The sequence below is a fragment of the Citrus sinensis genome, chromosome 6 (genome assembly GCF_022201045.2).
Source record: "Citrus sinensis cultivar Valencia sweet orange chromosome 6, DVS_A1.0, whole genome shotgun sequence".
NCBI lineage: Eukaryota > Viridiplantae > Streptophyta > Magnoliopsida > Sapindales > Rutaceae > Citrus > Citrus sinensis.
In genome coordinates, this window is record NC_068561.1 from 23,017,718 (window position 1) to 23,045,306 (window position 27,589).

The window sequence follows — 27,589 nt, forward strand, 5'->3', positions numbered from 1 at the left end:
AGCTTTGAAATTTATCAAAAAGAAAGTTGGAGGCATACAGTGAATTATAAAAGACTTCCAGCAAATATTACAAGCCTTCTATGGCTCCTTGATATTGCCAGCTCATCTTCTCTCTGGCCTCTGCATTAAATTTCACCAAATCAATAAATAAGGAATTATCTCTTTTTTTTTTAATTTTAATTTTCATAATTTTTGTATAGTATAAATTTTGTAATTTCTAAATGCAGTCACAATCAAATAATCTGAATTAGTCTGTTAGTTTAATCGTAAAGTGTGGGTTCTCCACAACAATTTTTGGGGTATACTTAATATCACACCCTAAAAATTTGAATAAACAAGCCCAATTAGCAACAAAAAAGCTCTTATTACTTCATTAGCCAATCATGATGGCACCGTATTAATTACAAATCAAGCCGTGACTAATGAGTACTAATCACAAATCAGGCGCTAAACAATCCCACCTCTTCAGGATTCTGGGTTTAAGGATTTAACCGTTGAACCTTCTTCTTTCCGCTCTCGGTGAAGCAGTGACAAAAATATCAAAATATGTATCTGCGACAGCAAGCAATAGCTAACTTGCTAACAAGATTCCGCCACGTTCGTTCTCGAATTTTCTCTTCTTCTGGCGCTAACTCGTTGCCACTGCTCCAAGTCTCCTGTATGAACAAATCACGCCTATACGCTTTTTCAATGTTAAATGTTTTCAAATAGCAGATTGCATCTTCCATTTATTAAACAAATTTTTTGATTGTCGTGTATTGCAGGCAAAATGAAATTTTCTCATCAGTATGGTTCTGCAGCTGGAGGTTATGCGTGGAGAACAAATCAAAACGATTCTCGTTTATGGATTCTTTTGTTTGCTCCAGCTTGTATATTTTTACCCTCTCGTTTCTTCGCTTTTTATTTTTATTATTTAATATGGCTATAAATTTTATTTTGGAAGTAGCAAAGGCAATTGTGTAGACATTAACTGGTAGAAGATGAAAGAACGAAAATGTAGGCAACTAAGAGCTTGCATGTTCGTAATCTTACGAAATTGAATCTCTCTCTCTTTTTTTTTTTGTTTGTGATTTTCTGGTGCCTGCACTCATATCTGAATAAAATTTATTTAATGTACATCTGTAGCTTCATTTTGAAAAAAGAACAATGTATGTCTCTGTTGTTTTAAGCTGAATTTCGTTTTTGTTTACCCTTGTTAATTAATGTTGCAAATGATTTCTTGGTGACAAATCTGATGCTTTTGCAGCCTTAATTTATGGGATAACTCCAAACCCTGTCTTAGCGGAAGATATTTCAATCGAATCAACTTCTCAAAATGACACAGAAGGGGAAAATGCTTTTGGACTACGCAAAATTGAGGATGGTTCAGTGGTTTCTAATATACACACATCAAAGTGGCGGGTCTTTACTGATAGTGGAAGAGATTATTTTTTGCAGGCTAGTTTTTTAGCTGTTGTGTTGCTTTTTCTTTCATTTGTTATCCTTTCAACTCAGAAATTTGTCCACACTTCCTCTCCATAGGGAAAATTGGCAGAAGCGGAGAAGTTGTTCCTTTCTGCCCTCCAAGAAGCTAAAGAAGGATTTGGGGAGCGGGATCCACATGTTGCTTCTGCTTGCAATAATCTGGTTAGTCTTCTATTTAGACAATTTCAGTCACATAGGATTGATTATATCTTCATTTTATATCTAGCGTAGGCAGTTGGTAGAAAAGCCTTCTTAGGATGGTACCAGTCTTGAATTTATTTTTCCTAAATTTTTATTGAAGAAGTTGTCATTACTTTCTTTTGTTATCCTAATAGGCAGAGCTATATAGGGTTAAGAAGGCATTTGATAAAGCTGAACCTTTGTATTTGGAGGCCATCAAAATCCTGCAGGAATCATTTGGTCCTGAAGATATACGGTAATGCATGCATGGATACCTATACACATTCGTCAATATGTACATGTATGTGCATACAATTTATACACATGTATTTACATACATATGTTAATACTTGCATGCATGTGTGTGCTTGCATACATATGTAGTTACATGCACAACATACATGAATATAAAAAGTACTTGGACATGAAATCCAGCATTGCTGATATGCACATATGTATATAGACAGGTATAATATAAATAATTACAGTCATTGAACCCTATTTTGAAGACTTTTGCATGAACACTATACTAAATACTATGGTCATTTATTTAGTATTTAAAATAACCATATACCAGCCAATTGCCAACAAGTTCTAGCTTTGTCTAGAAAAAGCTACATCAGTTCGAGCATACATCTTCTGGGGGGCCAGAGCTTGACGTTCTCTGAAAATTGGGATGGTCTCTTAGCTTAAGCAAGAATCTGGTTTGATTTGGCTTTTCCCTTGCTTCGCTAGATAAGGAGACAACAATCTGTGCAGTGCTTGAAATATTTGAATCATTTTTGCTATTGAGAAACTTTTAACTGTTTTCATGCAGTATAGGGGTTGCTTTTCACAATCTTGGGCAGTTCTATCTAGTCCAGCGGAAACTAGAAGATGCTCGTACCTGCTACGAGGTAAGATATGTTTTTGATCTACAATGCATTTAGTTTTTGGGAAATTATCTTTATTGATTGTGGTAAGAGTTTCATTTCCCTTTTTTGTAATTTTTTGGAGTTTCAATTAATAATATTTCAGCTTTTACTTTTGTATAATATTACAATATCTGCTGATCTGTTTTGTTTTGTTTTGTTTTGTTTTGTGTTTGGTGATTTCTCAAACAGCGTGCTTTAAAGGTATAAACCAGAAGTGTGTATTACTGTTTAGTGTTGAGAAACTTCTTTAATGCTTGAACTTCAACTTATCCTTTTCCTCCATTTATTTCTTCTGTGTTTTAATGGGATTAATTATGAAATTATGTTCTTAATTACCTTATAATAATCCAGATAAAGGGACGTGTTCTGGGACATGGAAACATTGACTATGCAGATACAATGTATCACCTAGCAACAGTACGTTCTCCAATACAATTTTTTTCCTTAATTTTTTAAAAATTTTTATTGCAGTATTTTGTTGATAAAGTTTTAATAGTATAGTTAGACTTTCACCTATCAGTTAAGCTTTTCAATTAAGTAATAACTTTATGATATAGAGCTAGTTGGCCGAGCATTCTGGTGTTCAAATCCCCCAAGATATTAACTAAATTACAATAAGTTGTATTTGTGGTTATGTTTATGTGCTGCTTGTTGTTTTGTTTAGTCCATGACTCTTGTATGTAAAAGTTGAGGTATTTTATCACGCTTTTTTGGCCTTTATCATTTTTATGTACCCGGCTCATTATTATTGTGTTTGAGTGACTTGTTACAACAGGTGCTGTATCTTCAAGGGAAAGAAAATGATTCTGAGGCCCTTTTTCTAGAGTCTATCAGGATTTTAGAGGTGGCCAAAATTTTACTTAGATTGGTGCTGATTTTAGTTTTTCTGGTATTTTCAAGTTGATATTAGTGGTCTTACAACCATGTATTGTATCCTTGCATAGGAAAATGGTGAAGGGGATTCAATGACATGCATAAGGAGACTTCGTTATCTTGCACAGGTTGGAATTTTACCTACTTGCTGATATAATTATATTCTGTTGACTCAGTAAGGTGTAAATAATTTTGGAAGGATTTCAAGCTCAATGCACCTAATTAAATAAGAGGTTTGCGTCAGACTGTGTGTTCAAACATGGTTGCAACTTTGCATTCTGCTCTAGAATTTGCCTTATTACGTTGCTACTTAATCTTACTTATATTTATACTATTCTTTCTAGACGTACGTGAAAGCCAATCGTCTTACAGACGCTGAGACCGTACAGAGAAAGATCCTGCATATTATGGAATCATCGAAGGTTTTTTTTTTTTTTCTCTCATATTTAATATGTTTATTGTTTCTGTATTTAAAAAAAGGTTCTCTTCAATGATGTTGTTGCTATAATTAAAAAGATTATTTATTGAATTGTGTTAGTAGACACAGATGTTATTACCTTGTTCTTTACTCTGTGAAACTTTTATTTTGTCATTATCAATTACCTACCCTAATAGCAACTTTGTGAGCCAGGGATGGAATTCTTTGGACACTGTAATTGCAGCTGAAGGGCTAGCCCTTACCCTACAATCAACTGGGAGCTTAATGGAAGCACAAGAACTTTTTGAAAGGTGAATAATTAAATAATCTATGAAACGAAAGAAGAGATTAACAAAAGGTCTAACATTAGATTTACAAATTTTCTTATAGGTGCCTTGAAGCTCGGAAAAAATTAATGCCTCAGGACCATATTCAGGTTTGCTTTCTTTGACATATTCAACTCCTCAGACAGTTATGAAAGATAGAGTTGATATCATCTCAATGGATGGACGTGTTTTCATTTATGTCTCTTTCTTTACATAAAAATATGATTGAGGTACCATGACATGGAAAGAGATGGTTTATGGAAGCTGTGAATGTGGCAGAAGTACAGGGAGAATGTGTTATTTCTTTTAACAAAATGTTCCGGTAGCAGATTACTTAGTTATGTGCAGTGGGCTCTAAAGGACTTTAATGGAAAATGAATAGGGAGTAGGAGCCTCAACTTTCTTCGCTGGGCATATTGGTATCCAACTAAGGTTTGTGGTGAAAAAGTGGATTAGCTTCTTCGGATTGCCAGTAAAATAATGTTTTTAATAAGCCCTTGTGATGGGAGGTGGATAGGTGGTTCTCCAGACTACGGGATCCCTTCAGTAGAAGAAATTTGGTAGGTTAAAACCGCCACCGGTACTTTGTATGTTTTACGGGGACCATTGCCTGAGAAATATCTCCACTGCCGATTATCATATCAGGAGAGATGAGACTGTCATCACTTGGTGTTGTATATGGTCAGAAAGTTGAGTATTCATAATCTCACCAGCTCTGCTGTGGGATTTTGGTCTTCAGTTCTTCTCCTTTCGTTGGTTTCTTTGGCGATTTTAGCAACAGTAGCTAGAAGGTGACTTCTTGAAAATTCAACTTGTCCTGCAGAACAGGATTTGTGGGAGAGCATCTTCTAATATATTATAATTTTTCACAGAGTTTCTACATTGTTTCATCTTATATTTTTAGTGATTAGTCAATCTATTGTCTACATGCATATTGCTGTTTTGATTCTTCATGTATCTTCTTTTTGCTTATACAAAATATTTAATAGTGATTAACAATGAGAATGAGGTTGGATCAATACAAGGTATTTGTATAAAAGGGTCAAACCGAATGGAAGTTGTTTATTTTAAATTGATATCAAAATTGTATTCTTAAATACTAATGCCATATCTATTTGTTTGTAGATGGTACATTGTTAATATCTTATAAATCTAAAAGGCAGAATATTATGGTAGCACACCTGATATGAGTTGTTATCTTTCTTTATGCTAGATTGGTGTGAACATGCTTCACATTGCTAGGGTAGTAATGCTAAATTCCAACAGAATGAGGAAGATGAATATTTCTGAAGCAATTGATGAGCTTGATCGGGTGAAAGAACTATTAGACAATTCCACAAGGTTAGTGCAATACGACTACATCTACCTAATTTTCTGATTGTTGGAATCAATATGAAAGATACAATGACTTTTAGAAGTGTTGTAACTAGCATAACAGTCCGTCATTCTAGATACGGTATCTTTGGATGGAGTTCTTGAGACAATCATTCTATTGGTCAGGTTCTTTAATCTTGCTTTGCTTAATTTATTCATTTCATTAGGTGCATTGAATTTCCATAAGCAAGGTTTTATGTCAGGGGTTTCTTTTTGTGTCATTTCTATGTCCGTGGCTTAGTTTTATGCTTCCATTTTGGCATCTTTTTTGCGCTATTAGCTGTCCGTTGAAAATAGGTAGATCCCCTTGCAAAGCTAGTGCCCCAAAATGTTTCACTGATACTTCAAGGATCCCTGGTGCCTCAATGTGTTTCACTCATTTAAATAATGATTAATTGCAATGAAGATGTTATTGATATTATAACTGAAAGTTTATCTGGACAAATTCAGGGCTATGGTGACTTTAGTTTAGTTTGTTGATTTTGTTAAGAATGTATCTTGATATTGTGGATGCATTTGACTTTTCTCTCCTTGATAGGATAGCACGACATGTTTTAAATAAATTGATAAAACAGAAAGGTGAGAAGCAAAATTATGGAGCATCCGGAGAAGCCTTAAGAGAGGGGCATACTGCCTTCATCATCCTGGTACGTTAACGTTCCATTGTGAATATTCCTTGAACTTTTGGTTTCGGTTTTCCAGATTATCCTGTCTTTCTAATTTCTAGTCACCAAACAAGATGTACCCATAGATGTAGAGGTTCTGATAATATTCTTTTTAGTTATTTCCTCCGATATCCTGCACTATGTAATACAATTGCAGGCATTTCCTTTTATCTTTTACACATTAGTACTGCTTTGCAGCTTTTAAACTCAACTTACAAGTGTGTAGAGAAATCATTCATTATGTATATTTATTCTATCTGCTGTTGATTTTATTTTTCGGGTAAAGATATATTTATTAATTCAAAAAAGGTAAGTGTGATACTGGTTGCCACCAAGGGCGTGGTCGGGTTAGTAACAGCACGAAGCTTGTAGCCGCTGACCACCCGGGTTCGATCCTTGGGGGTAGTAAGGGAGAAAAATAAAAAAATTATTTGGCTTTGCCCACCCCCCTTACTTCAAAAAAAAAGTGTGATATTGGTTCACAGATTTTCTCCAACACGTACTGATGGGCTATGGTTGTGTTTCCAGTTACAATCGCTTGAAATTCTTGCACTTCTGGAGACAAACAAACAAGAACTACAGGAGTCGAAGGTTAGTGCATAAATTTTTGCTGAGAGATTTGGAATCACGAATACCTGAATTTTTGGATTTCATGATTGAAGATTTCTTAATTCAATTTGGACATTTTTCATAATGCTGTTGAGATCAGTGACTTCTTAAAGGCAACATTTTTATTACATCCCATGTAGTTTGTAGTTCACTGATTGTTATATTCAAGTAGATAGCTAAAGGCAGATCAGTAACCTGGACCCACCGATCTTGCATCTCCAGCTTGAGTTAATATATTAAAAACTTGAAAACATATATGCATCTCAGGAATATACATTCACCATAATTAACCTCCAAAACATTTAGAAAGCAATCAGTATTTTGTTTCCAGTTTCTGCCTGTTTTTAGTATTTGCCAACATTCTCACTGATGCAGCCTAAAATTGATGCATGATTGCCTAAACAATACTCTGGAAATTGAGAATGTCGTTTTCTGGGACATGATTTGTAAGAAATGGCATAATGTTTACTAGTTCAAACTCACGATTTGACCTAGTTTTTGTTAATTTATTTTATCCCATTTCTTTTCTTACCATTTGCTTGCTAACTACGAATGTTCTTGTTCTAATCCAGGAGGAAATTTTGGCTTGTTATGAGGCTGAAAATGCACTTTTGGAATGCATTTCTGCTTACAAAGAGGTAATGCATTTCATGATCTCTCAGAAAGTGTTCTGCATATTATGTATTTATAATGTCTTGGTAGGTTGTTTCAATCTTTTTCTTATAATTTATTTGTATTACCATGTAGTAAGGTTTCCCATTTCACTGATTTCTGGGGTTGTGTGCCTTTTTTGTTAACTCATGTCCATTAAAAAAACTGAAGTTGGCTACTTTATTGATGAAATATGACTGTCATCAACGAATAAGTTTATTAACAGTTTGCTTGGTTTGCTTGGTGTATATTAATAAAATTCACATTACAAGCCTCTTAAAAACGAGAAGGTATTTTTGCTAAGATTGTTGTGAAGTTTATACTAGGGTTATTGTGAAATTAGAAGTGGAAAGTTTGATTGATCTGGTCCATTTTTCATCGTTCTGAGTTTTAATCTATTTATTATTTTGTCATTTGGAATGTTTAGTTTATTATCTTGATTTGCACTCCTAGAACTTAAGCGTTCTGATTGCTGGCGCCTAGGCTGATATTGTTGGTCAATAATTTTATGAAACATTATAGGCTATAATGATATTGCTTTAGTTACTGAAAATATTTGGACAAAATGGGGAATTACCGAATTTTGTTAGAACAAGTCTTTTCTATATTGGGACAATGGAATTTGAACTTGATTAATGCAGTTTGGAACTGAGAAGCCAATTGGTGATTCTTTCGAAGTAAAGGCTGCATATCTTTCATGTTTGAAGCATCTTTCAAGTTTGATCAGTACTGGTAGAGCACAACGATCAAAGGAAGCAACTCTACAGGGCCTGAAAGACGAAATTAAGCGTATAGAAGCTGAGATTTCTTCTAATAGGAGGAGGCACAAACGCTAAACTTCCTGCTGATTTTGGTGGCACCGGAAGTTATAGCTTCGAAGATGATTGTGTACTTGGATCCCGAAGCAGCGGTGCTCAGCTGGTGCCCGTACTTTGTGGTTTACTGTGAATAAAGTAAGTCACTTGGTTGGCCCAATGGATGGATGGTTGATCATTTTCTTCCACACTTCCACAAGCATAAGTTAATTTTTTCTTCATAGTCTTTTGTAATCTAAGTCCCAAAGTGAGAGTAACATTATCCGGAGGGAGGGAGAGGAAAACCAGCGTATATTTATTTGTTTGGATATGTTGCCTTGTCAACAAATTAATCAAACAAAGAAAGTGAATAATCAGCGAACTAATTTCGACGAGAAACAACAATATTAGCCATATGACACGAAGGTGCGGCCCTTGTAGAACCAAAGTAAGCAAGCTCTTGGTTTGCTTCAGCCACCAAATCCATTGCATACGTCTTTGCACCATCCATACCCACAACATTCACATATGTTGCCTTATCATCGCGAGAATCCTTCTCCATATCCGAAGTATCATCCCACACTTGATAAGCCAGCCCGACGCATTTTCCATACTTGTATAGCCTCTCAGTCTCTTCTTCATTCCCCGCTTCAAATAAAGCTCCACCTTCATCCGATTTCTCTAGGATCTTGCCACATTTCTTCCCGTGAATCGACTCCACTTCGCTCAAACTAACTTCTTTAACCTTGCTGTTAATTCCCATGATCTGCCCTGCCGGACATCCTCCTGAGCCAGCTCACAAGCATATGTCTGCAATGACTCGAAGAAAGGTGGCCTGGTGAAACGCTTTTGGTCCTGGTTGCAATAAGGTCAATGGCAAAGAAGAGCAAATCTTGACAAGCAAGAACTGAGGTAGGCTTGCCTCGTCGAGAATCAACGTTGTCCAACCAAGGGAGGTCATCCAGAGAATCAGCCGTCGTGATGAGTATCTCCATTGCACAAGCCAGTGGCATCACCGTAGAATCATTGCCTCGTTTGATTTTTTTTTTTTTATTTATTTGGCTTTCGTGGCCCTGTATTTTATCAATTTGAAACTCAGCAGCCAAAGGGCAAGGCTGCTGGCTTTTAACTTGACCGTCAGGTTTTCTGCTATGAATAGTTGCTGATCTAGTAATGATGATTTTGGAACAAGGGATGCCTTTTCGGCCTAATGGGATTTCTGAGTGGGATTGTTGTAGAGCAGCAATATTGATGAAGTTGGTTATCAGAGTTGAGCCAGTTGAGCCATATTTTGAAATAGATAGATATATAGCGTTCACTGTTTAGCCAAACAGACTACTGTTAACACCTTCTCAAGTTCTAGGATTTATGTCTTTCTGTGTAGTTATGAGTGTAGAATTTTTTTTGTAATTTAATAGTAATCCCCATTTTAAGAATCTAAAAAGATCCATGTGATCCTAATTCAAAAATTCAAATTCGTATAATTAAAAAGTGGATTTGAATGAGGGATTTTAAAATTTACGCTGATTTGGATTCAAAAGTAGAAGTAAGTAATCTAAATTTTAAAATTCGAACGATTATTTTATGCATTGACTAATTTATGTTTATATTTGTTGATACTTTATATAATTGAATTGATGCTTATTTTTATTCATTTATTTATTTCTTTTTTTGAAATGGGCGAGTCAGTTTAATATGATAATAAGAAAATATTAATGTTTATGTTATGGTTTTATACATTAAACCATTAAAGTGTAGAGAGGATAAATATTTTGACCCAAAATGAGCAGACTTTTAGCTCAATGAAGATGTATAGCTAAATACGACTCTTTTTTAAGATTTGAAATGTCTAAGGATCAGCGCATAATCTAGAAAATATTTTCTAAAAGCATATGCCCTATAAAATTTTGGGAGACTTTGAGTTATATTTAATGTAACTTAGCATTTACTAAAATTTACACTGTACTTTTGATGGATTGTTTGAAAAGAGGTCTCAAATACTTTTGATTATAATGTCGGTAAAATTATATTATAATATTAATAAATAAAACAACTGGTAAATTAGAAAAAGAAGAATATTAATTTATAACACGAAAAACATAACTGAAAAGAGCTGTTGTTTTGATTTATAATACGAAAAACACTAAAATAAATATATTAAATCAGAGACTCGTTGCCATATCGAAATGAACAAACTTCAAAACTGAACAGTAGCTAGCAAGAGCGTGAAATCTAACTATGGCCATGATCCATATATTATTATTATTATTATTCACGACAAGGGAACAAAGCCTTCATTATCAACGAAGCCTCCTTGCTTCCCTTTCACTCTCAAGCAGTGTGAGAATATCGCCAACTCGAACAGGTCCCTTGACATTTCTTGTAATCTGACGCTTTGTGTCGTCCATAAACTGAACCCGAACCTGAGTCACCTGCCCTCTCGATCCCGTCCTACCGATCACCTTTATCACTGTTGCTTTCTTCGGTCCCCCCGTATCCATTTCACAAACCTAATCCACTGGCAAAAGATTATACAAACAGTCAGTCCATTTGGAACCAAAATCAAAATGCATGAACGTACGTGGTTACCCGCGCACTGACATGCTGATACCCAAATTTTGATCATCAAATCGAACCACGAATATCCACTGGGGTATTAAGAATGCGTATGTTTCAATGTAACCAACGTTTATATTTTCTTGTTCCGAAATATTGTAAAGAGTTTATACATAGTCTATAATGACCAAAACCAAAAAAAAAAAGAAAAAGAAAAGAAAAAAGAACAAAACGAAAAGAAAGTCATAACATGCAAGGGCTTAAAGTGTTGAATAGAACGCAGCAAAATATTAGAAAATCACACCCACTATTACAGATCATGGACTGAAAAACTATACCAAGGAACATAACAAAAAGAAATATGAATACACAAACAAATACATAAAGTGATACAAAGCTGATGAAACGATTTTTAAAAGGAAATGTATACACATATAATGAATATCAATGTGTACAGCAAATAAAGGAAAACCCTAGTGTGGAGTTGAAGCATGGAGAGATAGATAGGAAACCTGTTTGTTAATTTGCTTTGAGGATCGGGATAATGTGAATATGGGGTAGGGAAAGATTTGTTATTTTACTCAAAGATTAAGAAATAATAAATGAAGTATTTATATTAGGGTTTGTGAAAGCAATTTGAGTTCCATTTTTATTGCTTAAATATAGAGCATGCAGTTGTTTGTAATGACGAAATTACCCATCATGAATATTTACAATTAAACAAACCAACCCGAGTGAGCGAATATCAATAATTTGCCTATTTATACTGAAACGATTGAATTATCATGGATTGTTAAGTGCTGCAATGTACTGTGATGGACTCAAACGTCAATACTCGAACGGTTTTTTTTTTTTTTTTGTTGTTGGTTGATTTGAAAAGAATTATGAATCGATTTGACATAGAAATGATATCTTTATTCGAAAATATGCAAAAATTCAAGTTTCTTGGTGTCATTACTTCTTTTAATTATGCTATTAATTTGCTGCTTGTATACTAACTTATGAAACCTTTGTTTATGTTATTAAGAACTTATGCAACTCAAACATGGGATCGATCTAGCAGTAGCTGCTGATAGTCAGCTCCGAAACTCAAGCTTATTCATAAAGGCCAACAGTGGCAGTTTAATCTTACTCCGAATCTGGAAATTCTGATTCTATCTCAAGAATGATATAAATATAATTAACTTTAGACTTAGGTTTGTGAACTGAGCAACAATCTATAGCATTTTCCGAAGATGAAATTGGTAAGGAAAAATCATGAATCTACAAGCAAACTAGTATTTTAAAACAAAATTAATTCATTCCAAGTATGTATACACAAAGTTATACATATAGAGAGGTGAACTGTTCCTGGTCTAAAGTATAGACACATGATAAAAGCAATCTGAACAGCAAACAAACAGGGGCCTCAATATTGGCGACGGCAAACAAAAATGCATCACCACATTGCCCAGATACGAAGGAGGTAATGATACATCACCAATGATTCCCTTGGGCAGCCCAGCCCCTGGAAGAACGAAATGAAGTTACTAACACGCAATTCGTCTTGTACTTCCATTGTATGCTAAAGCAGAGAAAATAGCTGAAATCTGTACGAAGTTCCTTGTTGACCTGGATGCTGTGCTGCCTGTCCTTTGAATGGTACTTGGTCAAAATAATGATTCCCCCCCAATCAATCAGTCTCAGTTGTGGCGAGACAACGAAACTTTGTCACTGATGAAACCTATTTTGTAACCATAACTGTTGATCTAAGAAAGGCCAGACGGTTCTTTGTCAGATTTATTTTCTCTTCCGCTTCTGCAGCTTTTTCTTGAACCCCACGAACAACATCCTCTGGAGCTTTCTCTACAAACTGCAGAGGGGAAAACAAAGAATGTAGAGTTGCAATCCTTTTGCACATTTTTGAGCAAAATCTTTAAGATTTATTATATCTATAACTACATTAGCACACATGCACAGAAACATGATGGGAGTATGATTTTCACTAGTTCCATACACGAACTCCGAATGTTTCTATTAATTTTTTCTTTACCGTTCAACGATTTTTCGAAAGAGTTTTATTCGATCTGTAAGCTAGAAATCCATCTACAAGTGATGAATTTTTAAAATACAAGCACAAAATGTTCAGAATCAAATGCATCATCTATTCCTCCCCCCCCCCCCCCCCCCCCCCCCAACCCCCCGCAAAAAAAAAAAAATAGGAAACAACAAAAATTTTATTGATATAAAGAGAAAGTAAAAAGGATGGACTCGTACTCCAAAATATAAAGATTACAAGGAAAAGGGATACAAGTAAACTAGAAACAGCGATTATTTGATTGCAGCTTCCGAATTTGATGAATAGAATGAAAGAAATACCCTTAAAATCAGTAAGGGCAAATACATCATTGTCAACCTAAGACCTATTCTAAAAAATCTCAAAAGGATTGATCAAAGAAATAAAAATATTGTTCATCTGGAATTTAAAACTTCTTCTACGATGTGCTCTCCATAAAGTCAAAAATCCAAAGTGAATGAATGTGTTTGGGTAAAGTATTTGCATACAATGAGTAAATTAAGATCATACCTTGGAAGAACTGAGCCGAGCTATAAGTCCATCATACTCTGATTGCATCTTGGAAAGACGTTTCGAAAGGCGCTGGACTTCAGCAGAAATATCCACCATATCAGCAAGAGGAAGATATGCCTCTAGTCCTTCACTAGCAACAAGGTGGACTGATTGATTTGCATCCCCTGAAGTATAGTGACATTTAACATCACAATAGTCCACAGTTAATCATCCCATTACATGTAAAATATAATAGACACCAGCCAAAAACCTATACAAAATATAATTTCCAGACCAGGGCTATGAGGAAAATCACATTGGAACTACACATACCAGGAGGAGATTCTGTAAAATGGACATTCAGTAAATCCAGCCTGGACAAAAGAGCTAAAACTTCCTTCTCCTTCTGCGTTAAACAATTAATATAAATTTATGAATTCTGACAGAGACAATGCAATAATCTCTTTACCCGGCCCTAAAATTTCTCTAGGTAGCAGTAAGTAGCAGGGTATTTATATCGGCACATCCAAGCTCAAGACTACTTGAAATTATGCCGCACAGTTAGAAATAGAGCACATATTCCCCCCAAGACAGTAGCCTGGAAAATAGACAGTACTTACAGATATATACTGGATGACTTCTTCATTTGCAACTATAGAAGCAGATATACGCTTTGCCGGCTCAACAGAATATTCAGCCCGAGCATTCCGAATTGCCCTCGTCTAACTCATATAAAGAAATTAGTGATTCTTTCATTCCTGTGACTTGGAAAAAGAGAGATAAAATGTACTAATCCAACTAAAGAGAAGGCTGGTGAGGAGGTTTGGAGTGCAAAAAGACTAGATTAATATTACCAAAGATTGAAGATTTTCAAATCTCTTTATTGCGCTCATATGCCGTGGAAGAGAAGTTTGGGGCCATGGGGATACAATAAGAGCTTCTTTCCTTTTTCGGAGTGACTGCTTATTAAATTAAAATAAATGAGGGCCCAAAAAAAAAAAAATGAAGGCATCATGAATTTGAAAAAATAAAAAAAAGGTCCCAAGCAATGGAGATATCAAGAATGCATTTAAAGAATAAAGAGAAGGCAACAAATGCGTGTTTCATATGTAACAGAATTTCCAAGAAGTGCCTTGGGAATGTTTCATATCATCACCTATTAGTTCAAAGTATGATCTTCAATCAACAAGCAAGATTTGGGAATTTTTTTAATAAGAAATAGAATGACTAAAAAGATCAAAAATTCAAAACGCATAAAATACACACAAATGGCTAAAACAAACACAACATGAACAGCAAAAGCTGAATCTTTTACAAGATAATTATAAGATTTCACATTGAGAAATAACTCAATAGCGAACTGTTTTGCTAATATAGTGATTCATATCAAGAAATAAAGTTCCAGTACACTAGCATTTTAAAAAAATAAGCACTTTTAGTATATCACTGGGCTACGCAACAGGAAGTAGCCCTTCCTACCCTAATCCCAACTATTCTCCCAGGAAACCAATGATTTTGTGCATTTTAAGAAGTGTATGCCAACAGGGCACAAGACCCTTGGATAAATATATGATGTCATTAATCAGACTTAAAGACTATTAATGGAAAATTTTAAACCTGGCAAAGATTGGCCAAATGACAATAAACAATTTGATAGCAGAAGGTACCGACAGCAAAGTCCAATCATTAACTTTAGGTTTAAGACAAAAGTACCAAAAAATTCCTTACCTGCCACAGTTCCTCAGTTACAAATGGCATGAATGGATGTAGCAACTTCAGTATGTTTTCAAAAACATATAATAGAACTGCCTGAGCTATTATAGCATCTGAGTCATATTCAGAGCGGTATAAACGAGCCTTACTGGCTTCAATGTACCTGGAAAAGTGAAAATGACAAATCTCAGCAATAAGAATGCTATTTATAGTCCATCCATGGAAAACTTTCGAGTAATGTGTGAATCTCAGCAAAAACATCACTAGGTGTGACCCAAACACTAGACCACACACATCTTTTTCCCAAATATTCTGGATTCAGTGAGTGCGTACACACAGATAGGAATATCAAGTATACAACCACAAATAGATGACCGAGAGAGGATATAACTGCATTAACAATATCAATACACACTTTCCAATGAAATTACTTCAATCAAGTTATTGAACATACCAATCTGCAAAATCACTCCAAAAGAAATCATATGTTTCTCTTCCAACATCTCCAAAGAAATACTTGTCATAGCTTGCAGTGACGGTATCAATAAGCATATGGAGTTTCGAGACCTGGAAGTTAATAAGATTTATTCGTTTATTTTCATGACCATTTTGCATTATACAAACACCAAAAACCAGACATCATACGTAGCAGTGAACTCATTTGATTAGCTAAAGAAACATAATGGTTTGAGAAAGCAGCACATACTACATCATATAATAATTTTCTTACCACCCAACATTCTGGTAAAGGTGCTTTACATAGACACTCCTCTTCATCAAACTGTAAAAGGAAAAGAAAAAAAAAATGTCTAAGTTCAGATAATAAGATGCCTTCAACATCTACACTGCAGATAGCAGACGTGGAAAGAACAAAAACCCTATAATCAATAGAGAATAAGGTCCAAGGACTTCAATAAAAATACAATGGTTAGATATTTCTTTCATATTTCATGCCCTCATACCGTGTGGGCTAAATAGCAATAAGAATGCTATTTAGATACTTCAATAAGAGATGTTGCACATTATGTAAATAAGTTAGGGTGAAGTTCGACTATGAGCGCAGGGCAATAGTCTCAACTCTCATGACCTGACTTTGACTTGGAATGCAGGGAGTTTGTTCCTCCCTGGATATCCGAGTTAGACCTTACAAAAGTGAAGCAGTTACAGACTGTAAATGAGAACATCTGGGACTTGCATCAAACTGCCACAATCTCAGAAACTTAATCTTGCTCTAAATTAGAAGCTTTGAATGATTGTTGTCAGAAAACTTCACTGGCTCCTAAAAATTTGAGTTTGTGCTCAGGAAGGGGTAGGGTGATTGCATTTTGTGTTTAATATTATCAAATCTCCTTTGATTGCACTCAGTGATAAGAGTGACTTACTTGCATGAGAAGCAGGAATTAATGATTGCATTTTGTGTCAAGAAAAACTTAAAACTATGGAGAATGCATAAAAATTATCTAGTTCAGTTAAAATATTAAAAAAAAAATTGCTCATATTCAGTTGCTACTCCCATCTTAATCTGAAGTAAGGAATTTAAAGAAAAATTCATCAGTAATTAATCATATGTTAAGTGATTTTTTTTTTTTTTTGCTAAGAAACAAAGATTAAATATAACTATAAGAAATATGTACAAGGATATCATATGTTAAGTGATTTTGCAAATCGAATATGTGATATTTGCTTCACAATTTATTAAATTCTGTCTAATCAAAAGAAATTCAGAAAGGCAGGAAATGTGTGGAAGTTGTCAAACACTTGCCAGTATCTCTCTAGTTCCCATACGTCAGGACACAAACCTTATAAGCCAGTAAAATTTCCCATCGAGATATATCATTTTGACTTGGCAAGTTCTGTAAAATGAACTTGCCAGCATTCCACAACTTGTTGGTGAAGGCCTTGTTGGCGGTCAATCTCTCAATAGATAAACTGAGGTCCTGGAAAAAAAGAATGTGAAGTTAGATGAGATGGTAAAGATATTCATCAGTCTAGGACCTGCATACATTTAAAACCAGCATAATGTCTAGCTCTAAACTTTATTATTAATCATTTGATCTAGCTTTTTTCTAGTCATTTTAAGAATTTTCAGACAAACCTGACCAGCAGTTCCTAAAGAAATAGTGAACCGTAAAGCATCAGCGCCAAACTCCTTGATCGTATCTATTGGATCAATCACATTCCCTAATGTTTTTGACATTTTTCTCCCCTAAAATTCAGCAAATGATTTGTCAGGGCAACCAAGATAACTATGCTACAAAGCATACAAGATAAGACATGGTTATTAAAAAAGGAAAAACTGAAATTTATTCTCATGGAAAAACTCTTTTGTCTTGTCATTGTTGAACATGCACTTTTATATGCCCATTTGAAGCTATATATAAAGACACTTTTCAGTTTATGAACAGCAACAAACAGAGAAATTTTATTAATCCACTTAGAATTCAAGGTTGCAACATTAGTGTTTAAAATCATGAAGACAGATAAAATTAAAAGCATAATTAAATCAAAACATATCAGAGTTCAATATATGGTATTGTAAGCACAAACCAGCTCTCCACCAACTAAACAAAAAACCATCTGTCCACCAACTAAGCGAAAAACCTGCAGAGTGAAACCTAAACTTTTCTGTAGTAACTAGCCATTCTGGAAGACACATTGCTCTTAACTAGATGACAAAACCAATGTTCAAGCATTAGCTTTGCTTGTGCATTCTACTTACCTGAGAGTCACGAATCAATCCATGAAGATAAACATGGGAAAATGGAACACTCCCCGTGAACTCGATTCCCATCATTACCATTCTTGCCACCCAGAAAAATAATATGTCATGCCTGCCCAAACAAGAGAGAAATATCAGCACCACTGATCATTAGATAACCATTAACGTGGATATGCAGAAGAAAATTAGCAGGCTTCCATCACAAGAAATGGAATTATTGGATGTACAAGAGAGTGAATGAGGATTTAATGCTAGGTAGATTTTCCACATTCCCAGTCTGCATTCTGATTTTGGCACAAAACTTATCAATTAATTGCAAGGCTATGCAGAACAAAGCACATGTTTATTCTATGTGCCAGAAAATTTACTTTAGTATAGAATATTAATGCTAACATAGACAAATTTGAGGTGGTTGTAAGGTTTAAACACATTTCTGCTGTACCTGGTTAATTAACAGGCCATGATGATGAAAATAGTCTTAAATTGGGCAACATTTGTCCATTAACTGACTAAATCAGTTATAGTCCTTAAAACTAAAGTAGCAACAGTAAGATGCATACCCAGTTTCAAGCATCGTTGTTGGATAAAACTTCTTAAAATCATCAGCTGACACATCTGGCCACCCAAGAGTACTGAAAGGCCAAAGCGCACTGCAGATGAAAGGGAGAACTGATGTCCAGTAAAGATAAGTAGTATTTATCACATAGAGAAATTTAATATGTGTACTTGGAAAGAAATTCAAAATTGTATCAAAAGAGAAAAAGGTTAAGGCTGTACAGCTTTAGATCAGATCGTCCACACAGAAAGCAGAATAAACTTGGGGAAGGGAAAAAACTATACAGCACGCATACAAGAAAACAAGTGTATCCATCCCTCCCTAAGCGAAAACATCCTAGCTAAGCAATTAAAATATCAAGAATCAGGTGAAACCAAGAAAAAGCAAGCATGAGAATTATATGCAAAACCGTAATATGATGACCTTGAAACGCAAGTGACTGTGTATAATTCAAGAGTATAATGCATTCATCAACCTTGTCCCAACCAAAAAAAAAAAAAAAATTCAGCATAGATCAGGTTGTTCAATAAACCTCGAAAACCAGGTGTCAAGTACATCCGGATCCTGATATATTTCCACATTTTTTCCATACTTTTGATGGGCTTTCTCAAGAGCTTCATCAGCATTCCTAGCCACTATATATTCCTCTTCTTTTCCAACAATATACCAAACTGGTATACGATGCCCCCACCACAGTTGTCTGCTTATACACCAATCTTTAATATTTGATAGCCAATGATTGTAAATCTGTTGTCAACAAGAACGGAAAAAAGAATAGTTTTCAGTGGATGGTAAAGATTATGATCCATGAAACAATAGCAGGTACATGGGTATTGCATAAATGTCAAAAAGGTACCAGGTTAAAACTTTTTTTTTTTGGGTCCCCAGAGATAGATAAAAGCAAAGGATGTTCCATAAAGAGTAGCCAAACAAAAAAAGAGCAGGGTAGTGAATCCACGAACTGTAGAGTACTGAATATATGAGGTTGAGGAAAGTGGTAACCACAGAGTAAATACAGAAGACACTGTCTGCCTGTATTGGAGGCAAAAAGAAGTCTTCATAATAACTCTACATACCTTCTCAAATCTTTCAGGCATAATTGTTAGTTCCCCTTTCTCAACTGCATGAAGGGCCTTTTCAGCTAAAGGCTCCATGGTAACAAACCACTGCTTGCTTACTAGGGGCTCAATTACCTAATAGAAGAGAGAAGAAACAATATTAGTGAATTTCCATTGAAAGAGGCATCCTCATTCACATTAATTCAGCTTTCAAAATATGAAAGGGCATCAGTAGGATACATAAGTATCATACTTCTCCACCTCGCTGGGATCTGGGAACTCGTAAAGTGTGGGGTTCCTTTTTGACAGCTAGGCCTGTCTCCTCAAGATCTGACCACAATTTCTTCCGTGCCTCAAACCGGTCAAGGCCACTATTGTTCAATAGTTACAGCCAAAAATTACAGGGAGAACATAAAGTTGTTTCATAATCCTCCGCAATTAATTTATTCCAATGTATTACCGGAACAATCCTGCAACCTCGTTAAGTGTCCCATCCTTGTTCATCACATTAAGTATTGGAAGGCCTAGCTTTCTTGCAAGAAGGTAGTCATTATGGTCATGTCCAGGACTTATCTTCAATACTCCAGTCCCAAATTCTTTATCAACATACTGTGACCACAAAGATGTCAGATTATTAACATAAGGTGTTTGGAGTACACTTAACAACCAAAGAATTGGTGAGTTTGCATCTTTTCCAATCCGCAAAGAAAGAGAAGCAAGCAAAAGGAGAAAAAAAAAAAAAGGAATTGCACAATGTTTTATTCAAGAACATTATGATAAATTTCATGTTCTACTATCTACTAGAAGAAAGGATAAAGCGAGGGTGGCTGCAAACTCATAATGACCATAGTAATAGAATATTCATTTTCCTGGAATACAGACTGACAAGCACCATGAAAATATATAATTATCAAAATGGTATAATTTTAAAAGTTTATAGTCTCAGAAACCATGAATTGGGTTATTATGAGATCTTTATCGAGATATACCAAAGGTTCCATGCATGCACAAAGATGTAAGACTATTCCTCAGTAATTGGATGTACCACCTCTTAACAGCTTGCATTTCCTTTACCAGAGACTAACAACCATATAAACCCAGAACTAAACTTGGTTAGCCGGATAGGTTTTCTTACAGTTGAAACTTAACAACATAGAAAAAAGTAACCAAATACATTTCATTATTCAATTAGACAAGAAGTGAAAAATTGCATATAACTCGAGAGGACCTAAAACTCAGGTTCTCAAAAGCAGTATTAAACCTTCCCACAATGTGAAAACAATTGTTAATCCATTCTACTTTCTGAAACCCCCATAATTTACAACCGGCTAATTGTTTTAAAGCAAAAGGTTCATATTTCATACTAAGATCATAAACTTCCACCATATCTAAGTGCCTTATGAAATTATTATTAAGTTTGCAGAATGGAAAAGCCACCAAATGATGCTGAAGCTTCAAGGAAAATAAGCATGATACAAGTAACATAAATGTACAAGTCAAACAGTTATTAAGAAAATGGTGAATGGATACTTTTACCTTGTCGGAGATGATAGGGACATGACGGCCATATGTCATAGGCACAATTGCCATCATCCCAATAAATTGAGAATAATGCTCGTCCTGCAAATGAAGAATAAATATAAAATTTCAAGAATTGATAACCCAAAATGTTTTCCTGAGTCCTGATTCATAAAAATATTCATACGCCAGGATAGGTTAGAGAAATTGAGTGTGTGCGCCTGTGAATGCACTGTATACATAAACATGCAGTGTCAGAGACATCTAAGCACTTTAGTATGGTTAGGAGTGATTATCAAGCTTGTCACCAAAGGCACACCATTTCTCAGAGGGAGTAGAACTTATATGGTGTTCTGCTCCATAAAATTCTACAAAGATGACTGAAAGTTATATTTACCCAAGTCATACTCTTTGGTTCAGCATGCAACAAATCAGCTTAAAAAAGAAATTATTTGGAATATATAAACAGCTTAAAAATAAATGAAGTAAAATTTTTCGAGACTAAGCTCCGACAATTAAGACAAAGAAGACCAGAAGATGCCCGAAATCAGACTAGCTAATGAAGGCGAACCTCCATGTGCGTCCTTCTCTAGAAACCAAATACTTTTGTATGGCCCCCAGAAATAACAGAATGATTATCCCTTTCACCTCCCATACAAGATAAAAGATAAGGAATAATATAGTTTCTGGAAAAAGTCTTATAGTCCATAGAATCATGTATGTAACTGAATTAATGGATTGAAATTACTCTTGTCCTAAATTTAAATTAAACATTGAAAGCACTATGAATATTTCTGTGTCTTTTAGTTAAAGTTATTTGCAAAAATTAATAAAATTCGATCACTGCATTTTATATCTTTGAATCCTTGTGTTGACATTTTACACAAAGTAACTTTTGAGCACCAGGCCCATCCATCTCTAAAACACTAAAGCATTGTTTAGTATTGAGAAGCTGTATCTTAAAAGCTAGTAAATAAAAGCTAAAACTGTATAATAAAAGTTAATAGTGTGGTTAAATATGACTCTAAATAATAACTTTGAAAAAAAATAGTAAAGATATTATAGGTCTTTCATCATACAAGTGAAGTGATGCATCAAATTAACTTGGCTTCCAAATCACAACAGCTAGTGTTCACCAAACACCTTCGTGCTGCAGCTTAAGCTACAACACTCCAACCTAAATACCAAACAGGGTCTAATACAAGGCAAACAAAATTGTCATACCTGAGGATTGACTGCAAGAGCCACATCACCAAACAAAGTCTCAGGTCGTGTTGTTGCTATTGTCAAGAAGTCACTCCTACATACCAGTAAAATCTCAATATCAATAATTATAAATTATTTAAATTACAAAGGATGATAAAAAGTATGTAAAATTAACATAAGAGGCGATGTTCAATCACATGAAAAATTATAAAAGTTGGAGAAACAGAAAGAACCAGATAATACTAGTGGTCTACAGTTCAAACAATTTGTGATATTCCAACATATGTTAGCACAGCAATGCAAAAGACATCTTCCTTCTTCCATGGTACCATTTCAAGAACCAAATGAAGAAAATAGTTCATTTTTGGTATCTTATATTCCATATCTTACTACCTCTTATTATTTTTAAAGTTAATTCTTTCTCACAATTATCCTTATACATGTACGTATCTATGCATGTGACATATAGGATAACAAGGCTCCCAAGAAAAGTTGCAATCTCTTAAAAATTAGCCATGGATTTGCATCCACCAAAAATAAGAGTGCCCATGAGATTCAACCAGAAGCTTCTCTTCAGCATACCCACCAATTATTAAAAAAAGGGCTTTAAAAAATCTACTATTTTAGTTGATAGCCAATGAAAGAGGACAGGATGCTTTTCAAAAATTTTCTTTTCTCTATCTAGGAAACACAGTACTTCCTCTGTTTGAAACCATTTTTTCTGACAGCACTGATTAAAAAAAATAGCACAATCACCTCATTGTAAAGAGAAATATAAAGAAAAGCATTCATCCATCAAGAAATTATCATACTTGTCGACATTATTGACTTCTTTGGATAAGTTCATTGAAGTTTTGTATTAGAAATCAGTAGAACAGTTTTTAAAAGAAAATCTTTCTATTTGTCTTTCTTGTCAGTCTTACAACCAGAAAAATTTATCCACCTTCATTGAGTTGCCTCTCTGATCGGCTAACTGAGGCACTAAATAACTGAAGCATCATCTCAGTAATCCCTATATCGATCTTTACAAAGTCGAAAGGGAAGAAATTCATCGAACTTCACTATCCCAACTTATTGGCAGGTCAAAAGGAAAGGAGATACTTGGATCTTTTGTTGCTTAGTGAGAGATAAACAACTAATGTGTTCTTCTGCAGATTCTGAAACTCTTACGCCATCTGGCCATTTTATAGCTTCAACATGAGTTCTTGTCCCACTGCCCTAAGCTTCTTTAATGAATATCTAACTAAGAAGTACTGATAAATTTTCTTTGACAAAAGGAAACATAATAAAGCCTCCATTTTCTTTGAGTTCAGTGTGGCCAGATTTACATCCCATTTGGTTGTTCAACCATTTTTCACTAAGCAGGTAGCTTAGCTTCTCATATCAAAGCAAAAGCGCATTCCATTTATTATCATAATTAGTACACTTTTTTATTATAAAAAGGCAATTAATTCATTTTGAAATTTTCACAATTTCTAGCGAGAGATTGTAATCTACAAGAACAAATTTTCGTTTGAGAATAAAAAGAAAGAACAGTCAGGTAAATAAATACCTTCCAGCAACGCGGTACTTAATGTAATATAATGTACCAGGTTCTTCAGAATATTCTACTTCCTAGACAGAAAGGCAATATGATGTATGTCAAATGCTATCACTTTGAATAAAAAGTCACTAAGAACAATACCCGCATGAAACCAAAAATAGCATACCAAGTCTGAAACTGCAGTCTGCAGATTAGGAGACCAGTTAACCATGTATGACCCTGAAAGAAATGTCAATTCACCTTGAGAACTAATCATACATAGAATGTCAATTATAAATGAAATATCACTTAATAACCTAAGATTGTAAGACAAGTGGCATACTTGAGCATTATTAAAAAAAAAAATTAAAAAAAATCTAGGAACCTTAAATTTTAAGCAGAAGAATAGTATAGTGCACTTTATGCTATATATATATATATATGAAGAAAAGCATAGTGCGCTCTATGCTATATATATATATATATAGTAGGAGTACCCTCACATTGCAAAATCTCAGTATCTCACAATTTATTTCAGAAAGACAATTACATTTAACCCATTATAAACTTATTCATAAGTTATAGACTTTTGGGTTAATAAACATATATAATTTAAGTGTATCATTGCATTTCACAATTTCTGTACGTGAACTAGGCCCTAGATAGAGTTGAAGATTCATGCAGCCAATACCAAGCAGCTTGAATATACATATTTGTTAATTTATGTGGCGTCTACATGTATAAACCTATAACTATTATTATATCAAATATATAAACCAAATCCCACAACAACCTTGATGTAGGAGCAACTTGATCCCAGACCTTGTCGTGTAACCCTAAGAGAGATTGTAGCAGTTTAGCTAACTAGTTTCCACGATTAAATTTTAAATCTAATACTTCGATAATAATACATTAACTATATCTAGAATGATTGAATGTACCATGCATGCATTGACATTCTGCTATAAAATATGGAGCTCAAACGAGATTTTAGGCGAAAATGAGACAAGTGCAAGCATTCAGATCATAGAACTCGTTGCTAAAATATCAAGGTGCACAATAAATCACGTGGCCACCTTGCTAAAATATCGTATGGGCTATAGAGGTAAGTCCAGATCTAAATATTTGTGAAGTTACGAAACCAGTCAGTCTGAGTTTCTGGTCAGCAAAGGCAACAAGTACAGTGATCTATGGAACTTTGGTCTCTACCTTGATAGATCAAGCCTTTCTCGTGAAGCCTGATAAATGCTTCAACAACAGCTCCTGCAAAATTGAAAGAACATGATCTCAGAACAAGTCAAAATTAAACACTACGAGGTAAATTGAAACTCCACATATATTTGAGCAACAATTCGATAACCACGGTTTTCAAAGACACATCTCCATATACACAAAGACTTTACACATCATGTGCTAATCTAAATAATTTTTTTTTTTTTTTTTGGCTACGAAACAAGAAACATTGTATTTAAATAAAAATCAATTAAAAAAGGGGGTGACCAGCAATGCTGAAGGCCCTAACAAGAGCAAAAACTGTAGATAAGAGAAACGCCTCTACGAACTGTAGCCACAGGACAAGAAAATCACTATCACTTCCCAATTACCAAAGAAAAGGTAGGAGATTTCCTGAACTCTAACAAAGTAAAGGTCCAAACTTCATTTTGACCAAGGGGCACAGACTACACTACTCTCAATGATCACAAGAACTTTCTGGAGCGCAACTAGATAGAAAAACTGTCTTACGACTTAGCTGCTCATCAAGCGTGAACCGTTCTCTTGTCCAATCACAAGAAGCACCAAGTCTTTTAATCTGGCTGGTAATAGTTCCACCATATCTGAAATTAAAAAGAAAAGAAAAAGCAAGAAATTAAGAGCAACCCCACCCTCCCAACCAAATAAATAAAAAAAGTCATACCTGTACTCATAAGGATACATAATGATAGATAAAATAATTGTAACATTAATGGTTAAAATCAATCACAAACCAGCAAGCAAGCAGAAAAAATAATCAAATTTCAGAAGGTGCGGATATTCAATCGAGAAAGTATCCAGATAAACTAACAAAAACTAAATAAAAAAATTGTACAACTTCACTCTTTTTATGTAGACACAACAAAAGAAAAAATAAATAAATTCTATATCATGTCCCGAGAACTGAATCTTATGCTCAATGATTAGAATTTCTAAAGACAGCTCATAAATTAGATTTTGACTATTCTTACCCCATAAAATGATTTAAATCTCTATGACATGTGGGCACAAACAGACACAGCAGAGATGGGGGGGGGGGGGGTGAAAGACAGGGGAACAAATATGGATTTAGCCGAACGCTTTGAGGAAGGTAGAGGATACACTTAATTGGAAAACATGTATTGCTGAAAGAATATGTTATGGAGGAATGCATACTTTTCTTTCCACTCCCAAACTCGTTTTGTGAACTCATCTCTACTCAGCTCAACTCTTTTAATTCCTTCAGCAGCCAGCATTTTTTCCACAACCAACTGCATAAATCATGATAAAGTAAAGACATTTTAGCTTCCAAAAATGAATTTAATCTAAAAATCTCAAAAGTGCGACACTTAGCTAAAATTCTATTCTAGCATACAATATATATGATATAGAGATGTAATCCATGCACGTATCCACTCAAAACATGTATTTTCATGCATGTCTATTTGTATGTGCACATATGTATGTGTGTGTATGCATTTCTGGATGAGTGAGAAGAAATAGAAGCTTGTAATCCCCGTGTTTAAATCATAACAAGTGGCATAGAAGTTAAAAATCTTTGTTCTTGGAGAAATGTTTACCACAAAGAAAATAGAAAATAACTAACTGCATGGCCAAATGTATTTGACAGAAGAATCATATGAATTAATTTAGACAAAAAAGCAATATACTCATGCAAAATAAATAGCCTTTCAGTGTGATAACAGACCTGAGTTGCGATACCGGCATGATCTGTCCCAGGAAGCCAAAGTGTTGGTCGACCCTTCATTCGATGGTATCTAACCATAATATCCTAGCACAGAAGACCATAAGTGGGGATAAAAAGATTATTATAAGCACATGAAAAATGCAATTGAAGACGTAAAATGTCTTTTAAAACCATTTTAACAACCTCAAGAGTCACAAACATTGCATGCCCCATGTGCAGCGAACCGGTAACATTAGGAGGTGGCATCGATATCACAAATGGATCACTTCCCCGTTCAAAATTTGGCTTAAAATAACCTTGAGACTCCCACCTAACATCCAACAATGAGCATAACAAGAAACCATACAGAGGCCAACGGATACAAGAACTAAAGAGCATGAAGCAATCAACATGGTAACATATCGAAATACCAGTTGTATATTCGTTCCTCGGAAGTAAAATCAAATGTTTTTGGTAATGTATCCTTATTGTTCTCTGCGGCAGCAACTGAAATGCAAAAAGAAGCCATAATTCCACTGTAAAAGAACTAAAAGAGAATATAAAAAAAAAATTGTCAAAAATTCAGTGGGGGCAAACAGCGATACCGGCAAAGAATTTTTGTTTGGTACGGTTGAAATTCCAGTGAGGGAGCTTCATGCAACGCTGTCGTTTAGAAAATAGTAAAGGATTGAGTCTGTAAGAAGATAAAAGAGTAGGACCAGAAATCAAAGGACTCATTTGTAAAATCATTTTTGTTTCGGTGAAAAATTAGAAAACACCGAAAACCCCTGGCTTTTGAAGATGGAGTGGCGTTGTGCTAAGCTATGCAGTGCAGGGTTTAACGTTTCAGTGGCATAGAATGGATGTGTAGAGTGCGGACTCAAGTGAAACAAAGTGGATGATGAAATAATTTCTTATGGAACGAGAAGATAGAGCCCAATACATTCGTGGGCTCAGGAAAGGCCCATCGGTGTGGCCCGTTTCTAAAATTCTTACAGGTAAATTTCT

The 27,589-nt window shown here is 34.8% G+C and overlaps 4 protein-coding genes across 13 annotated transcripts; 1 reads left to right on the forward strand and 3 right to left on the reverse strand.

Annotated features, from left to right (window-relative positions):
• The first annotated feature begins 403 nt into the window (after nucleotides 1-403).
• Nucleotides 404-8,654, forward strand: LOC102626616 (uncharacterized). 6 transcript variants are annotated; one of them, XM_025100187.2, is made up of 18 exons: nucleotides 404-658; nucleotides 765-869; nucleotides 1,247-1,437; nucleotides 1,522-1,626; nucleotides 1,804-1,900; nucleotides 2,467-2,540; nucleotides 2,748-2,759; nucleotides 2,910-2,975; nucleotides 3,334-3,402; nucleotides 3,503-3,559; nucleotides 3,776-3,853; nucleotides 4,063-4,160; nucleotides 4,240-4,285; nucleotides 5,389-5,516; nucleotides 6,088-6,196; nucleotides 6,743-6,805; nucleotides 7,396-7,461; nucleotides 8,116-8,654. In XM_025100187.2, exons 1-18 carry the CDS (start codon nucleotides 547-549, stop codon nucleotides 8,308-8,310), a joined length of 1,671 nt encoding a protein of 556 aa, XP_024955955.1. In that variant the 5' UTR covers nucleotides 404-546; the 3' UTR covers nucleotides 8,311-8,654. The 6 variants fall into 6 exon arrangements, with proteins under 6 accessions (XP_024955955.1, XP_024955956.1, XP_052299535.1 ...); XM_025100188.2 differs by lacking the exon at nucleotides 8,116-8,654 and adding an exon at nucleotides 7,571-8,102 and having other exon boundaries at nucleotides 1,800-1,900; nucleotides 2,462-2,540; XM_006482058.4 differs by having other exon boundaries at nucleotides 407-658; nucleotides 1,800-1,900; nucleotides 2,462-2,540.
• LOC107177551 (geranylgeranyl pyrophosphate synthase 7, chloroplastic-like) lies at nucleotides 8,651-9,031 on the reverse strand. Its single transcript, XM_015531479.1, has one exon. It carries the CDS (start codon nucleotides 9,029-9,031, stop codon nucleotides 8,651-8,653), a length of 381 nt encoding a protein of 126 aa, XP_015386965.1.
• Nucleotides 9,032-10,324: 1,293 nt separating this feature from the next.
• On the reverse strand, nucleotides 10,325-11,963 carry LOC102626904 (uncharacterized). The gene is made up of 2 exons (XM_006482059.4): nucleotides 11,337-11,963; nucleotides 10,325-10,786 (listed from the first exon to the last, which is right to left on the reverse strand). Exon 2 carries the CDS (start codon nucleotides 10,767-10,769, stop codon nucleotides 10,569-10,571), a length of 201 nt encoding a protein of 66 aa, XP_006482122.1. The 5' UTR covers nucleotides 10,770-10,786; nucleotides 11,337-11,963; the 3' UTR covers nucleotides 10,325-10,568.
• A 125-nt stretch (nucleotides 11,964-12,088) lies between these two features.
• Nucleotides 12,089-27,466, reverse strand: LOC102627172 (valine--tRNA ligase, chloroplastic/mitochondrial 2). Of its 5 annotated transcripts, none has more exons than XM_006482060.3 (27): nucleotides 27,187-27,466; nucleotides 27,013-27,088; nucleotides 26,786-26,912; nucleotides 26,603-26,686; nucleotides 26,071-26,165; nucleotides 25,408-25,499; nucleotides 24,874-24,927; nucleotides 23,852-23,904; nucleotides 23,695-23,756; nucleotides 22,161-22,236; nucleotides 20,955-21,038; nucleotides 19,879-20,027; nucleotides 19,672-19,789; nucleotides 19,437-19,553; nucleotides 18,893-19,107; nucleotides 18,365-18,454; nucleotides 17,805-17,916; nucleotides 17,181-17,291; nucleotides 16,885-17,022; nucleotides 15,816-15,866; nucleotides 15,540-15,652; nucleotides 15,101-15,248; nucleotides 14,227-14,331; nucleotides 13,993-14,094; nucleotides 13,706-13,778; nucleotides 13,391-13,557; nucleotides 12,089-12,676 (listed from the first exon to the last, which is right to left on the reverse strand). In XM_006482060.3, exons 1-27 carry the CDS (start codon nucleotides 27,329-27,331, stop codon nucleotides 12,548-12,550), a joined length of 2,886 nt encoding a protein of 961 aa, XP_006482123.1. In that variant the 5' UTR covers nucleotides 27,332-27,466; the 3' UTR covers nucleotides 12,089-12,547. The 5 variants fall into 5 exon arrangements, with proteins under 5 accessions (XP_006482123.1, XP_024955640.1, XP_024955642.1 ...); XM_025099872.2 differs by having other exon boundaries at nucleotides 14,227-14,334; XM_025099874.2 differs by lacking the exons at nucleotides 26,786-26,912; nucleotides 27,013-27,088; nucleotides 27,187-27,466 and having other exon boundaries at nucleotides 14,227-14,334; nucleotides 25,416-25,499.
• Nucleotides 27,467-27,589: the final 123 nt, after the last annotated feature.

Bases quoted from the DNA above. Each gene is read 5' to 3' on its own strand.
- LOC102627172 (XM_025099872.2), bottom strand. From the start codon at position 27,331: ATGATTTTACAAATGAGTCCTTTGATTTCTGGTCCTACTCTTTTATCT. The intron at 19,108-19,436 runs GTATGTAGAGTT...TGTTGACAACAG, and splicing joins TGCCTGAAAGATTTGAGAAG to ATTTACAATCATTGGCTATC. The intron at 14,335-15,100 runs GTAAGGAATTTT...TAATTTAATAAG, and splicing joins TAACTGAGGAACTGTGGCAG to CAGTCACTCCGAAAAAGGAA.
- LOC102626616 (XM_006482058.4), top strand. From the start codon at position 547: ATGTATCTGCGACAGCAAGCAATAGCTAACTTGCTAACAAGATTCCGC. The intron at 4,286-5,388 runs GTTTGCTTTCTT...TCTTTATGCTAG, and splicing joins TGCCTCAGGACCATATTCAG to ATTGGTGTGAACATGCTTCA. The intron at 7,462-8,115 runs GTAATGCATTTC...TGATTAATGCAG, and splicing joins GCATTTCTGCTTACAAAGAG to TTTGGAACTGAGAAGCCAAT.
- LOC107177551 (XM_015531479.1), bottom strand. From the start codon at position 9,031: ATGGGAATTAACAGCAAGGTTAAAGAAGTTAGTTTGAGCGAAGTGGAG.
- LOC102626904 (XM_006482059.4), bottom strand. From the start codon at position 10,769: ATGGATACGGGGGGACCGAAGAAAGCAACAGTGATAAAGGTGATCGGT.